General features: G+C 58.1%; 1 protein-coding gene across 1 annotated transcript in view; it reads right to left on the reverse strand.

The window, feature by feature from the left end:
- The window catches only part of FBXO42 (F-box protein 42), a 20,425-nt gene continuing 6,706 nt past the window's right edge, over positions 1-13,719 (reverse strand). The window contains exons 3-10 of the mRNA XM_061601426.1: positions 11,873-11,989; positions 9,216-9,350; positions 4,496-4,649; positions 4,172-4,282; positions 3,963-4,059; positions 3,234-3,290; positions 1,628-1,744; positions 1-1,271 (exon numbers count right to left, since the gene is read on the reverse strand). Coding sequence (XP_061457410.1) covers positions 132-1,271; positions 1,628-1,744; positions 3,234-3,290; positions 3,963-4,059; positions 4,172-4,282; positions 4,496-4,649; positions 9,216-9,350; positions 11,873-11,989 — 1,928 coding nt within the window. The 3' untranslated portion in view covers positions 1-131. The remainder of the gene's footprint in view (positions 1,272-1,627; positions 1,745-3,233; positions 3,291-3,962; positions 4,060-4,171; positions 4,283-4,495; positions 4,650-9,215; positions 9,351-11,872; positions 11,990-13,719) is intronic.

Consider the following 13,719-nt stretch of genomic DNA (forward strand, 5'->3'; position numbering starts at 1 on the left):
TGCCGTTTGCTTAGATCTCTTTATTGGCGGGCGCATGCCCACGTTCACAGCCGCTTAGCAGAGAGCGCTGAGGAGGGTCTTCTGCGGTCACTGGGAGCCAAGGAGGTGGGAGGGAGGCTCCCGCGGCCATGCTATCTCTTTGCTCGGACAAAGTACAAGGCGTTGGTTTTGGGATAGTACTTGACATTCTGCTTCTTGTCCATCAGGCCACCGAAGATGATGACCTCCCCACGGCCTTGCACCACGGTGTGCAGGCTGGTCTCGGGGGGCCCCACCACAGAGCTGCTGGTGAACACTTTCCACTGGACCCGCCCCTGCTCCTTGGCCCCCTTCACATCCAGCACGTACATCTGCATGGGCTTGCAGTTCACGCTCTGGTACAAGGGCTTGCCGACATTCAGCGACTGAGGTGGGTGATGGCCAAGCCGGCGGGCAATGGGCGGTAAGGCGTGCCCATCTCCTTGGGCAGAGACGGGCCGAGGGGCGGTGGGTGCTGCTGCCACCGCTGCCGCCACCGCACTGTTGGCGCCGCTCTGGCTGCCCGGGGATCCTGGCGAAGAGAGCAAGGGAGGGCTGAGGCTGGCCAGCGCAGAGGGCCCCTTGGCAGAGAGGGCTTTCGCCGCCTCCAGGCTCCGCCGCAAGGCCCCAGGAGAGACGGCCCCCACCAAGGGACTGGCCATGTGAGGCGGGCTGTGAGCGCCGTTTGTCTGCTCCGGAGCGTTCCTGAGGCCCGCTGTCCTGCTCTCCACAGAGGCATCCAGCTGACAGGCTGGGGCAGGGGGAGATTTTGGCTCCCAACTCAAATCAACAGCTGCTAGCCGCAGGTCTTTCTGATCCGGGAGAGAGCCTCGCCTGGGGGCCAGTGAAATGCCAACCTTCAGGTCGAATCCTTCGGCAGCAGACGGCGTGCTCGGAGAAGCGGCGGGCAGGGGGCTGTCAAGAGAGGCTCCCCCCCCAGCCGTGGGGCCAGGCGACAAGCCGCCGCTGCCGTTCAGCACAGGGGATCCATCCTCTCTGGCCGGGGAGAGGCTCCCTTCTCGAGACCCCGAAGGCGTCTGCCTCTGCGCCCGGGGCCTCAGGGTGCCCCAGCGGCCGTTCACACACGGCGCCTCGTCGGCGGTCCGAACCGGAGACTGGGAGCGATATTCCCGTGTCTCTGGGACTAGGGCTGGTGGTGTGGCACTGATGGGAGAGGGACGAGAGTTCAAGCTGGGGCTGAGGGGGGCTCTCCCGCTGGAGGCTTGGCTGAAGACCACCACGCACTGGCCCACCTGGAAAAGAGCAGACGGGCGCCACAGAGTCACTGCTGGGCTGCATGTGGTGAGGGCTGGGTCTCACTACACAGTATGCACATAGTGGGGGAAGCACCTTGCACTGGGCCCACAGCAACGGGCTCTGTGCTTCGCCCAGGCAGCAGGCTTTGGGGAAAGGGCCTAGTGTGGCCCCTGCCTGGCACCCTGACAGCCGCTGCCAGTCCATGTAGACAAGTCTCAGCTAGCAGGACTATGGCAGCTTCCTTTGCCCACCAGCTCAGCCACGAGACTAACCCAGACCCCCCCTTCTCTTGGTGGAGCGCAGCTGGTCCCCCCCCCCCATTCTGAGACAGAGCAAGTCCTCCTCTCCTCACCCTGCAAGCCGGGTGGCACCACAGCTCAGGGGCCCCTTGCTCTTCATTCTCCACCTTCAGGGGCTGCCAGGTCCACGGCTCAGGGCCCATGTACAGCAGCCAGGCATCCTTGAACAGCTGTGGAGGGAAGGAGACGGGTCAGCATCAACGCAATGGAAATGGCCTTCACATCACTCCTGACTTATGGCTTATGACTTGTGAAGAGGGTTTCCCTGGCAAGTGGTGTTCAGAGGGGGTTCCCCATTGCCTCCCTCTGCGGCTGAGAGGCAGTGACTGGCCCAAGGTCATCCAGGGAGCTTCGTGGCTGTGGGGATTCGAACCCTGGTCTCCCAGGTCACAGTCCATCCCCTTAACCACAAAAGCTAAGAAACCCACCACGGGTTTCCCTGGGGGCCACACTCCTTTTCTTGAAGCACCTGCCTTGGCTCAGGCTTTCAAGAGAACGTAAATGGTGTGGCTCCCTACTCGGATATTGTCTCATTACTGAGTCCACCTCTCTGAATGGCTTGCGGCTGTATCAAGCGTTAGCCCTGCTCAGATTAGAGGCACTGAAATTGATGGAACATGGGTCTACTCTGAGTAGGACTAATGCTGCCTACAGCCCTTGGTATTTCACTCTTGCTGTTAAGCCACCCACCTTGGGAGGGCGGACAAGGCGAGATTTGGCCTTTTGCTGGTGTCGTTTATACAACCAAGTCACAGGGAACGTGATGATTTCCCACGTTATAGGCCCCTGCCTCCACAGAGCTTACAGTATAACTATTCTCTCTCACACCCACGCTGACCACCTACCTCTCCTGCTTATCTACAGTTGCGGACTGGGCGGATTCTGCCAAAGCCCAACAAGAACGTGAGTTTCAAGGGCAGAATGAACCATCCAGAGAAACCTGACCGTTGTTTGTGGAGTGAAAAGCAAGCCTGCACAAATGCAGCGATGTGTAGAAACAGGAGAGCAAAGCCTGTTGGGAGCCTCACAACCCAAAGAGGTGCAGAGAAAGACCTCTTACAAGTGTGTCTGTGTTCGCCCTGCTTAGAGCTCCCCTTGCGGGCACCCCCACCCATTGGTCAGAGCAAACGGACCTGCCTCACGGTGCTCGAGTCTAGCCATTCACGCTGGCTGCAGAGCTCGTTTCCTTTTGGGCCTCTCCAGCGAAAGGAGCTTGGCCAGGCTGGGAGCAGCAGAGAGGGGAGGAGACTGTCCAGAGCCAGGGGAGCCAGCTGAAGGCTCGCCTTTGGGTTTTAAAAGGCTCCCAACAACCCAAAGGGGCAGAGAGGAACCTCTTTGCAATGGCACCAGCCAGGTCCAGTGCTAGGAGAGGGAGGGGCTGCTACCCCCCAAATGCTATCACTGATCCAGTGGAGCTCCCTGCCCAGCATCAGGCACAAGGGTGATGTTTTCACATGGCCTGGGTGGGCCAGCTCCTAGAAAACCACCACCAACCCCTGCTAAAACTTGACAGTGGCCTGTAGACGTCTTTCCCAGTAAGGACTAGAGCTGGACAGAGAAGTGGGGCAGGGAGGCACCAGGAAAGGGACTTAAAGAGGCAGCCAGGAGGCCCAATCCCAGCCACAGGAGAGGGGGAGTCCCCACATCTTTGCCACTCACCGCATTTGGGCCCCCGCAGCCCCCGAGGACCAGGATGGTTTCGTCATCTATGACAATCTGATGGACAGGGAGAGAAACACTGGCTGTAGCACTGGGAGCCCTTCCCCTGCTCTGGGCTAGGAAGACCAAGGGCTCCCCCTGCCACCACCTGCTGGGCCTGCAGAAGGCCCAGGGAGCCGCAGAGGAGACGACGCCAGCCCAGATGGACTCGGGGCATTAGGCCTCCGGATGCTGTTGGACAACAACTCCCATCAGCCCCAGCCAGCCAGGCCAATGGGCCAGAGGATGGTAGCTGAAGCTCTGCAACACCCGAGGCCTCATGCCAGCTACCCATGGCCCCTCAGGGTCCAACGGCAACCCACAGACATTGCTTGATGCCTGCCAGAGACTTTGCTGTGATTTCTCGCTGGGAGGGAGGGGTGGTGTAGCCCTTCACCAAGGCAGGCCGCCGGTCCACATCAGCAAGGTGGCTTCCTCCAGCTAGCAACCGCTCACCCAGGACCCTCCAACGCTGGGAACGGCTGAGGCTCCATGGCAGAGCCCTGCTTTGCAAGCAGAGGCCCCCAAGTTCAGTCCCCAATGGCATCTCCCGGGGGGGGGGAATGGAAAGCTCCTTGCTTGAAGCCCTGGAAGGCTGCTGCCAGCCAGTGTGGCCAGCACTGAGCTTGGCGAACCGCTGGTCTGACTCCGTGCGAGGCCCCTTCCTGGCCTTTTAACCGGAGACTGTACCTGCGACTGGCCGCCTCGGGGATGAGGGCTGGGCCCAGAGACGGCCGGCTTGGACCAGACCCAGTGCTCCAGGTCCAGCAGCCAGATGTCGTTGCTCCTGCAAGAGAGGGCGGTGGCAAAGAGCGTTAGACAGGCCTCCCTATGGGGGGGGGAGTTCTGGTGTGTGTCGGGGGTTCTTGTTTTGGTGGTGGTGGGAAGGATGGACTTACATTTGCCGAGATCCGAGGGAACCCCCAAAGACAATCATCTTGTCCTGTATGACACAGGAGGAGTGGCCGGCCATCGGAGGAGGGCCGTGGGTTGTCACCACACAGTTCCACCTGAGGGGAAAGGGGAGGAGGGGGGCGGATGAAGCCGGGAAGCAACAAGATACATACAAACACACATGTGCTACTTTCCAATTTCTTAAAAAAATGGTCTGCCCATAGAGCAGTATGCAAATAACAGAACAGATAAATAAAAGGGGGGGGGAGAGAGGGAAGCTTGAAATGAAGATACAAGCACTGCAACCCATTGCTCTGAGCAGCTCTTACCAATTTTTGGAGGGCGAATAGGTATGTATTTCGTCAAAGAACCTCTCCGGCTGGTGCAGGGGGTAAGGACTAGGGCGCGTCCAGCCGCCGAAGAGTACCAGCAAGTCTTTGTACACCACCAGAGTGGCCCCAGCCTTTGGCGAAGGGTAAGAGCCTGCAGGGGGAAGAGGAAATTGTGGCCACAAGGGTGGCTAGCAAACCAGGCGCTCTCTAGGAGGCGACTGTGGGCTGTGTGGGGACCCCCATGCTTGTGGGCTTCCCACTGGGGCATCTGGTTGGCAACTGTGGGGAGAACAGGATGGGCCCCCTCTGGCCTGATCCAGCCACAGGCGGACTCTTCTGATGTTCTTGTGAGCCAGAGGTGAGTGACATGGGAAAGGACCATGTTGGGGTCTGGCCGTTCGGGAGCCAGGAGGCCAATTGCAACATGCACCCTGAGGGTCTTCAGTGACACGGACTGCCAGATTGGTCCAAATTCCAGGAAAGGGAAGAGAAGTCTCTAAGCCTTGCTCTCCAATCCTCAGACTTCTGGCTTAAGAAAAAGGGGAGGTGCTCTTGGGTGCCTCCAGCCACTCTCAGAGCCCGCCTGGCCTCCAACACGGGCCCTGGCGTGACCCTGATGGCTTTGTGCTGAGCTCACCAGAGGGGGAGACTCCTCTTTCACGGGCAGGTGAGGAGGCTCAGGTGTGTGTCAATGCCAGCAAGGAAGCTGTGGGGCAGCTGGACACCTGAACCCTGGAAATGCCACCTGAATCGAACTGCCACCATAGGACATTTCTGTTCTTGATGCCAGACTTGAATGTGAACATCACTTTGAGACCTTCTTGGGCCTCTAAAGTGGGACACAAATATTCCAAATACTGATGTGCCAAGGGCTTGAAGACAGCTTCCTCCCATGTCCCTGTGGCTCTTCCAAAGGCATCCCGGTGCACAGGACTCCTCCCCAACCCACAATATGGTCAGGATGGAAGTAGCCAGGAGAAAAGGGCCGGGCGCCTGTTGCTTGAACCTTTGACTCTCCGGAAGCCAAGAGATGCTTCTGCCAGAGAGCTGCCGAAAGGGTTTTCCCACTGTTCGCTCGCTGCAAAAGTGAACCGGGCTGGTGGGCAGGGCTAGTTTAGTCAGCCTCCCCTCCAATGCACACACAGAGCAAAGGTAACTGTGTACAAAGGAGGCCTTGGGAACTTGGTGCTGGCAACACTTTAAACATGACCTCAAGGGCCAGGCTGGATCTACCAGGATGATCTAATACCACAATTGGGGATAGGACTATTTGCAGCTCATGACTGCAAAATTAATGGGCACAGCATTTTCAAAAATAGGTAGCTAAAGTTGGACCCCTGGAGCCTGGCACATGCCCCCCCCCCGGCTAAATGTATCCAGACATTCCCAGGAGAGGGTCACTGAATTCCAGAGGAAGCGAATGGGCAGGCCGGTGCCTGGCCAAAAATAGCTGTCCCTGGCGGAAACTTCATTGTCAAGCGCTCGGGGGGGAAATGAGGAATGCTGTGAACCTCAGCGCAGCAGCCTCTGCGTGAAACGGCTACTCTTTCCCCACCCAGCAGAAGCAGCATTTGGGGAGGGGGTCTGATGCAAGGGGAGAAGGACCATGAAGGGCAAGCCACACCCTCCGTAAGCCCCTCTAGCCTGGCTTCGCACCAGGGCCACACTCATCCCCATGGGGAGCAGGCTCTTGCTGCTGGGCTGCTTACAAATGAAAGTGAGACACGAGTTCCATGATGCCAGAGTGCTACTGGAGGGGGAGGGGGCACCAGTGGGCAGCGGGTGTGCAATGGGCTCCACTTCCTGTAGCCCCACGGAGAAAACGGCCTGTGGTGGCTCCTGCTGGAGAGAAGCAGAGATTCGCCTCCCTCCTTCCTTTGGTAGGGCAGCTGGGGGAGCGGCTGCGGTTGATGCTGCCAGCTCCTTGTACACGTTAATTACTGCTTGTATTACACAGCAAGGCAATCACTGCAAACGTTACAAAGCCTTTAATTTCCTGTCAGGCTGACTGACAGGTGTTTTGGAATTGGGGCGGCTTGCTGCAAGCACCTGGCAATTACGGTGACACGACGGGAGGGCAACTGCCTCTTCCCCCCTCCAGCTGTCTCTCCTGCCTTCGAAGGGGAGGAGGCGCCCAGCTCTCACCCGGGTGGAGCATCCGGACCGGGGCAGGAGTGTTCACACTCAACTGTCCCACTTTTGCTGTGGATGGGATGGTGCACAACCCTCCAGGAGGCCGTGGGGCCAGAGAGTCGGCTGGCCAGTCTCCCACAGAGCAGGGCAAGTGAAGGAGGAGCCGGTCCAGGGCCAGGATGGGCACTGCTCCAGCCGCAGCACGGCCTCTCCTCCCCAGCCTGCCCACCCGGAGCACCGTAGCCCACCCTCTCAGCCACGGGGCTGAGAAGGACTGCAGGCTCCAGTCACTCTCCCAAACCACCCCCATGTCAAACCAGGGCTGCCCTCGGTCGAGCAACATGCTCTGGAAAAGGGTCAACCCAAGACACATTTCCTAGGCGTGGATCCGGCTGCTGCTGCTGCTGCTGCTGTGGCTACAGCTGCACAACCTGCGCTGGCCTTCACGGTGGCTGTGCCGGGACCCGCTAGCTGGCTCCCCCTCCCTGCCCAAGGTCCCAGCGGCTGCAGCCAGGGCCCCCCCTCGGGGCAGGTGCTTCCAAGGAGGAGGAGGATGCGCCAGACGGGCTGAGCTCCAATGCCAACTCCCTTTGGACTTGGCTCTTAAAAATGTGCACCGTGAGGCGGGAAAATTAGCTGCCACGTGACTGCAAGATCTCCCTGAAGAGAGGGAGGTTTTAGCACCATAAATAGCAGCTTTTAACAGCGCAGGAAGAAGTTAATCAACTATTGCAAGCTACATTTGCAAAAAATGCATGGAGAAAGGGAAGATTCCTTGGAAGTACCCAAGAAGCAGGGATGGGTGGGTGGTAAGGGAGCAGGAGCAATAGCCCTCATCTGGAAGACTGGGACCTCCCCCGCCCTTTTGGCCTTGACCCCCAAAGCCCAGACCATTAAATGGGATGTCTAATTTCCAGCAGTATTTTTTTTAAAAAGCATTAAAATGGATTGTCATCCTTGTGGGAACAGACACAGGCCTCTCCTATGTGAAGCAGAGGATTGTGGGAAGGTCCCCCTTTCCCACGCTCTCCTCTCCTCTCCTCTCCCTCCCTCCCTCCCTCCCTCCGGTTTCTGGGGGCAGCCAGCAGAGACATGCTCCGTCAAGCGCTCCCACATACCTGAAGAGGGATCACCCAAAACGATCGGGAGGGCTCGGCCCTCTGACAAGAACAGGCAGGCAGGCACTCCTGACATCATGGAGGCGGCAGGTGCCCAGGGTGCCACTGGATCCCCAGAGCCACAAGTACCAAACCTTCATCCCCCCCCCCTCCTGCAGAAGCCACCTGCAAGCGGCTCTTCCTGGCTCTGCACCTGGTCTGCAGGCAGCTTCCACCATTCCAGCAAGGGAGGACGGTGGCATGCCCTCCGGCCTCCTCCCACATCGAGTCATCTGCCATCTAGTCCAGCCTCCTTCCAAGAATGGCTACCCAAATGTCTGTGAGAAGCCCACAAGCAGGCCAGGAAGGCACCAGCCAGTACTCTGAGGTAGACTGCCTCTACTCATAGAGGTCCTCTTTAGCCACCTCTGCCAGGCCTCTCCTCCTTGGTGAAACACATCTCTCCCCCTTTCAAAAGTCCTCTTGAGTCATTGCACACTGAGGGCAGCACCTCCTCCCATAAACACATACAACCCTTCTCAAAAGTGCCATTCTGTGGAGAGGAAGGGAATCCCCGTGCCTGGCCTTACAAGGGCCACCCAGATGACCTCACAGGGACGGAGGAACCCCCACATGACTCGGAGAGAGGGACATCTGTCCCCCCCCCTCTTGGGATAGCAGACCTTGGGAGTCACACAAAGAAGGGGGGGGAGGAGATTCCGGGGACAGGAAAGGGAGGCAGCACAAGAGGCCTCTGAGCCAGGATGGGACCTCTGGATCCTGCAGCAGAGTGCCTGCCGTGTAATGCCAGACTCCTGGGGAGGGGGGGAGGGTATCTGTGCCGCCTTTGTGGGCTTCCTAGAAGCATCTGGGTGGCCTCTTGAAGGCCCAAGATGGTGGCTAGGTGGACACGGCTCCCACGTCCTGACATCCCCAAACTGTGAGGGAGGGAAAGCATTGTCATTAATGCTGCTATCGGGACAAATGACGGGATATACATCTAATAAATAAAATAGTAACAAATGCATCCTCTGCAGCAACTGCAGCCTGGCCTCTCTCTTGCATGGCCCACGTTTGCATCTCCACCGTCCTCGGAAGCGTTTTACAATGTACGAAGCGCCAGGGGGAGGGGGAGGACATTCTCCAGCCCTCTCAACCAGCGGTGGTGGTCAGCTGTGGCCCTTCTGCTGTGGCTGGACTACAGCTCCCAGCATCCTCCCTGCCACTGGGCATGCTTGCAGTCCAGCAGCCTCTGCAGGCGGGCCACGGAGGCCCCCCACGCCTGCCTCTTCATGGGCGAGGCCTAGCAAGAGATGTGCACTTAACGATCCAGAAGCTTGGCTGAAAAGCCCGGGAGACCCTCTCTTGGCTCCACGCTGCCAAGGAAGATACCAGCAGGCCCTGGATGGCTCCCCAACAGTGTCCGGCGGTGGCCTCTTCCCAGCCCAGCTGTATGCGTTGCAGCAGTGAAGAAAACACCCTCTCACCTGAGGCCAGGGGCCGGATCCACTCTTTGCTGTTCAGGTCGAGCCGCCAGAGGTCGTTGAAAGCAGCATTGCAGCTGCTCTGGGTGCAGCCGCCAAACACGTACATAGACTGGTTGGCATCGTAGTAACACGCACCTGGGGGGGGGGAGCAGAACAACCGCCCTGAGCCTTGCAGCAGGATTCAAAGCTGGAGCAGCGCCACTGTCGAGCCAGGGGGGTTGGTCCCCCCCACCAGCTGGCCTCAGCGGAGGAAGGAGGCAACTAGCTCTGAGCACAGGGATGCAGAGAGCCAGGCCTTGGTCCTTCCCACTCAGTGCTGTCGACACTGACTGGCAGCACTGGTCTCTGGGATTTCAGGCAGCGGGAGACGCTGCTGGGGATGGAGCCAGGCCCTCTGCAGGCAAGGCAGCCTCCTGCCTCAGGCACACACAGGAGGCCGGAGAAAAAGAGATACAGGGAGAAGGTCAGTGATGTGGCAACCACGCTCCCTCAGCACCAGCTATCAATAAAGTATGTTCTGCGTGAATTTACTGCCGAAAAGCCCCTGCCCAGCTGCAACTCAAGAACAGGCTTCTAGGACAGTTGGCCCTCCCTGAGCCGTGAGCCTCCCCCTCCCCGGGGAAAATCTCAGTTGCTGAGTGACCCATCACGACTCTGCCCTTGTGAAAGGCGTGCCGTCCATCACTCGGGACAACGGCTCCACTTGGCAGAAGGAAGCAATAAACCCCCAGGCCCATTATGCTCCTGAATGGCCCCCCTTCGCCTCTGGGCTCTGGCCAAGAAGCCAGGGGGCTCCGGAGAGAGCCAGGGTAGGGAGGGATACTGCGGCTGCCCTTGCTGGCCATGTGGCCCTGCCTGGGGCATCTGAGCACCGACCCAGGGGCCCTCCCCACCCGGGGAGTGCGGAAGGCTGGGTGCGGGCCAGAGCAGAGCGGCCGAGCACTCGCTTTGCACGCAGGAGGCCTCCTCAGGGTCAACCCCCAACGGCAGCATCTCGGGTAAAAGGATCACGTAGCACAGGCTGGTAAGAACCTCTGGATGCCCCAAAGAGGAGACCGGCAAACATCCACCCGCAGCCCTCCTTTAGGCTCCATCCAGCCTGGTTCTCAGCGTGCAGGTGTCGACCCCCACAGACAGAGGCCTCAGACCCCAAGGCCAGTTTGGCACCTCAAAGACAGGCACGAGGCCGACGGAGGCCTGTCCTGCATGGACCGCAGGCCAAGGTGGTGGGACGAAGGCAGCCCAGGCCAGGCACGTCTTCACTGAAACACAGATGGTGCTCCTCTTTGCATGCCCCGCACTTGCTCCTGGAGCGAGTCACAAAGGGCCAGGAAGCGACTCCTCACAGAAGAGACCAGCACACACAGCAACCGCCCCCTGCCCCGCCCCCCTGCTCCTGGGGCAACAGGCGGAGTGAGGGTTGTCAGATGAGCCACTCCAGAAGGAGCGGGTGTAGCTCTGACTCCCAGCCCTTTCCCAAGACTGCTCCAGGGAGCGGGGCAGTGCCTGGCATGTGGACACAAGGAGCCTCCCCGCCCCCTTTGGCACCAACCCCACCTCCGACCTGCAGCCAGGCAGCCTGCCCTGCACCACCAGGTGAATTGCCCTTGGCTTAGGCTGGGAGATGGGAGAGAAGGCAGCACGGGGGTTCTGGAAAATGACCGGACAGCAGGCTGAGTAGCCAACCCAGCAGGCAGTTCCTCCCCTCCCGTCCCAGCAGCGAAAGAGCAAAGCAGCCTGGGGAAGACAGCAGCCTCTCCCTGCCGGGGAAAGAGGCCAAAGGCCAATGCTAGACTAGCCCAAGGCGGGACAAGGGACAAGAACTGCGCAGGACAGACAAGTTGGCCTGAGAAGTGCTGAAGGAGCAGCTCTTTCCCACCACCACCGCCGGGCACAGGAGAAGACTTGGCCCCACTAGGTGCCCACAAGGGGTGCCCAGGAAACAGGGCTGCCTCGGGCCTCCACGTCCACCCTGACCCCGGCAGGGCGCCCCTCCCTCTCGCCCACTTGCATGCAGAACTCCACCTGTGCCTCTCTCTCTCTCGCCCCCAGCAACGTCCCCTCCCTCCTCCTGCCGTCTCCCACACAGTCAAAGTTTAAACTGCAAGCCCCTCGGGCAGGGATCCACCTCTGTTGCTTGCGGTCCCTCAGTGACTTCAGCATGGGACCCGTTTCCAGCTGGGGGGCAGGCATTAGGGGTCCCCAACCCCTGTGGGCTGCCTTTCAGTCACCTGATGTGAAGCGCTTTCCCTTGGGAAAGGCCCAAGGACTCCTCAGGGCCGACCATCAGAGGGTCAGTGGGACCTGCCCTACACATGTCGTCATAGATGAAGTCCCATGTAGGGCAGGGAGCTGCAGCATGGGGAAAGAGACTCGTGGGCCGACTAGGATCCTTGCCAATGCCGGCCAGGCCAGGAGCCAGAGGCCCCACACTGCTGTTGCTGCTGCAGCCCCATGTTTCACCTTGACCAACATCAAGCAGCAGGGACATCCAGACCCCCCCACCGCCCCTGACTCTCTCGCCTCCTTGGAGCAGCTCTGCCTCCGGCCTCTAAATCTCCCGTGTGTACACCTGCAGGTGCCCAGGGGGTGGGCTGACTGCCCCCTCCCCAGCTCTCGATGCAGCCGCCCCACCTGCTTTCCAGCCAGGGACTTACTGTGCGAAAAACGCTGGGTGATGGGGGTGCCGGGGTAGGGATACGTGCGGCTCTCCCACTGGATGTTCCCTTCTTGAACCGCCTTGATGAAGCCGTGGTAACACTGATGGGCCACGCCTGGAGGAAGGAGAGACAGCAAGCAAGCAGCTGAGACAGCCGGGAATAAGCAAGGGGGCTGCTGAGAGCACAAAGCCCGGGTCAGGCTGGGGAGCTTCCACCGCTGCCACGACACACCCACCCCATGGCTCACCTCCACCGCGCTGTGGAAGGGCCACCGCAGCAGCCTGAGGCTTCTTGCAAGGCCGAAAGCACCCGCCACTGTTGCGATGGAAGGATAGCAAGGATTTCTGGAGCAGAGGGTGGCCTGTCCAATATTTGGGTCTTACCTGCTATCAAGCCAACAGCCTCCTTCCCCTCACCCCCAGCCTAAGTACTTTTACATTTTTAGGTACAGCAGCAAAGGGAAGTGCTTTAAGGGGCCCTCACCCTGTGGGGACATGCGGGCACATTTTGCAGCCATGAGAATCATGGCGTAAGCGTCATTTAGCTGGTTACAAAATGAAAAGTGTTCTGTGGAGCAGGCAGACGTGTAAAAAGGCAAGCTAATTGAGCAGGGGGCTGGAGCACTTTCCCTGTGAGCATGGTTTTTCAAAATATTTTAGGAAAAAAGAAAACTACGAGGCGGGAATATGGGAGAGGTAGCACACAATTATGTATGAAGCGCAGATGAGAATTTTTTCTCCCTCTTTCAACACAAGTTTCTGTGGAATCAACCAAGGAAATTCATTGATAGTAGATTCAGGGCAGACAATGACCAATTAGACACATAAAATTCACTGCCCCAAAATATGGCAATGGCCAATGGAGGAGGAGGAGATCTCTCACTGGCCATTAGCTATGGCATCTAAATGGAACCTCCACATTTGGGGCGGACTACCAGCAGGCGCTGGAGACAAGCAACATGGAAGGGCTGTTGCCCTCACGCCCTGCTCGTGGACCTCCCAGAAGTGGCAATAATAATGATAATAATTACAAACTTATTTTTCTTATCTGCCTCTCACCTGGAATGCTGGTTGTGAGGCAGATTACACAGACTTGAAAATACAAACCATACATAAAACCATACCAGGGTTTAAAGATACAACATACAAACAACCCCCCAATACATAAACAAATCCATAGACTCCTGAAAGTACTCTGAGCAAGGGCCAGACACACAGAAGATCCTTCTCCCTAAGCCCGGGGGGGGGGGCGGTGGTGCTTGCAGCAGAACCCATGCCCCACAGGGAGGGGACAAGAGAAGAATTTCATATTGAATCCTGACAGGGGTTCCCAAATGGTGGTCCGTGAGCTTCATTCAGGTAGCAGATTTGTGGTGGAAGGTGGCAGACGGCACACCCGTCACGCTAAAAACATCAGTCCATCTTCTTTGATTTCTTACATTGCATTTCATTGTCCATAGAATTCAAATTGTGTCAAATAAAATAAAATAATATAAGGAAGTCACTTGATAATTCAATTGTCTTAATGAGCATTTAAATTTTTTAAATGTTCTGTGTTCCAACATTGTACACCTGCCTTAAAACGAATGAAGCGCTAAGAAGTAAAACTAAACATCCCCAAAGGCAAAAAAATGAATCATCATGTGGCCCACAAAGACCCTTGGCAATTTTCGAGTGGTCCGTGGGAACCCATGGATTGGAGGAAGGGCTGAACAGCAGCATATACAACTTGGTAAGCGCAACGAGTTCAGGCTCGTTTCTCCTGGGTGGATACACACCCAGTGAGTGACACGGGCCTCAACAATCCAAGCTTCCTTGAAGTATTAATTTTACATCCCAGCATTA

Source organism: Rhineura floridana, chromosome 18 (genome assembly GCF_030035675.1).
Source record: "Rhineura floridana isolate rRhiFlo1 chromosome 18, rRhiFlo1.hap2, whole genome shotgun sequence".
Lineage (NCBI taxonomy): Eukaryota > Metazoa > Chordata > Lepidosauria > Squamata > Rhineuridae > Rhineura > Rhineura floridana.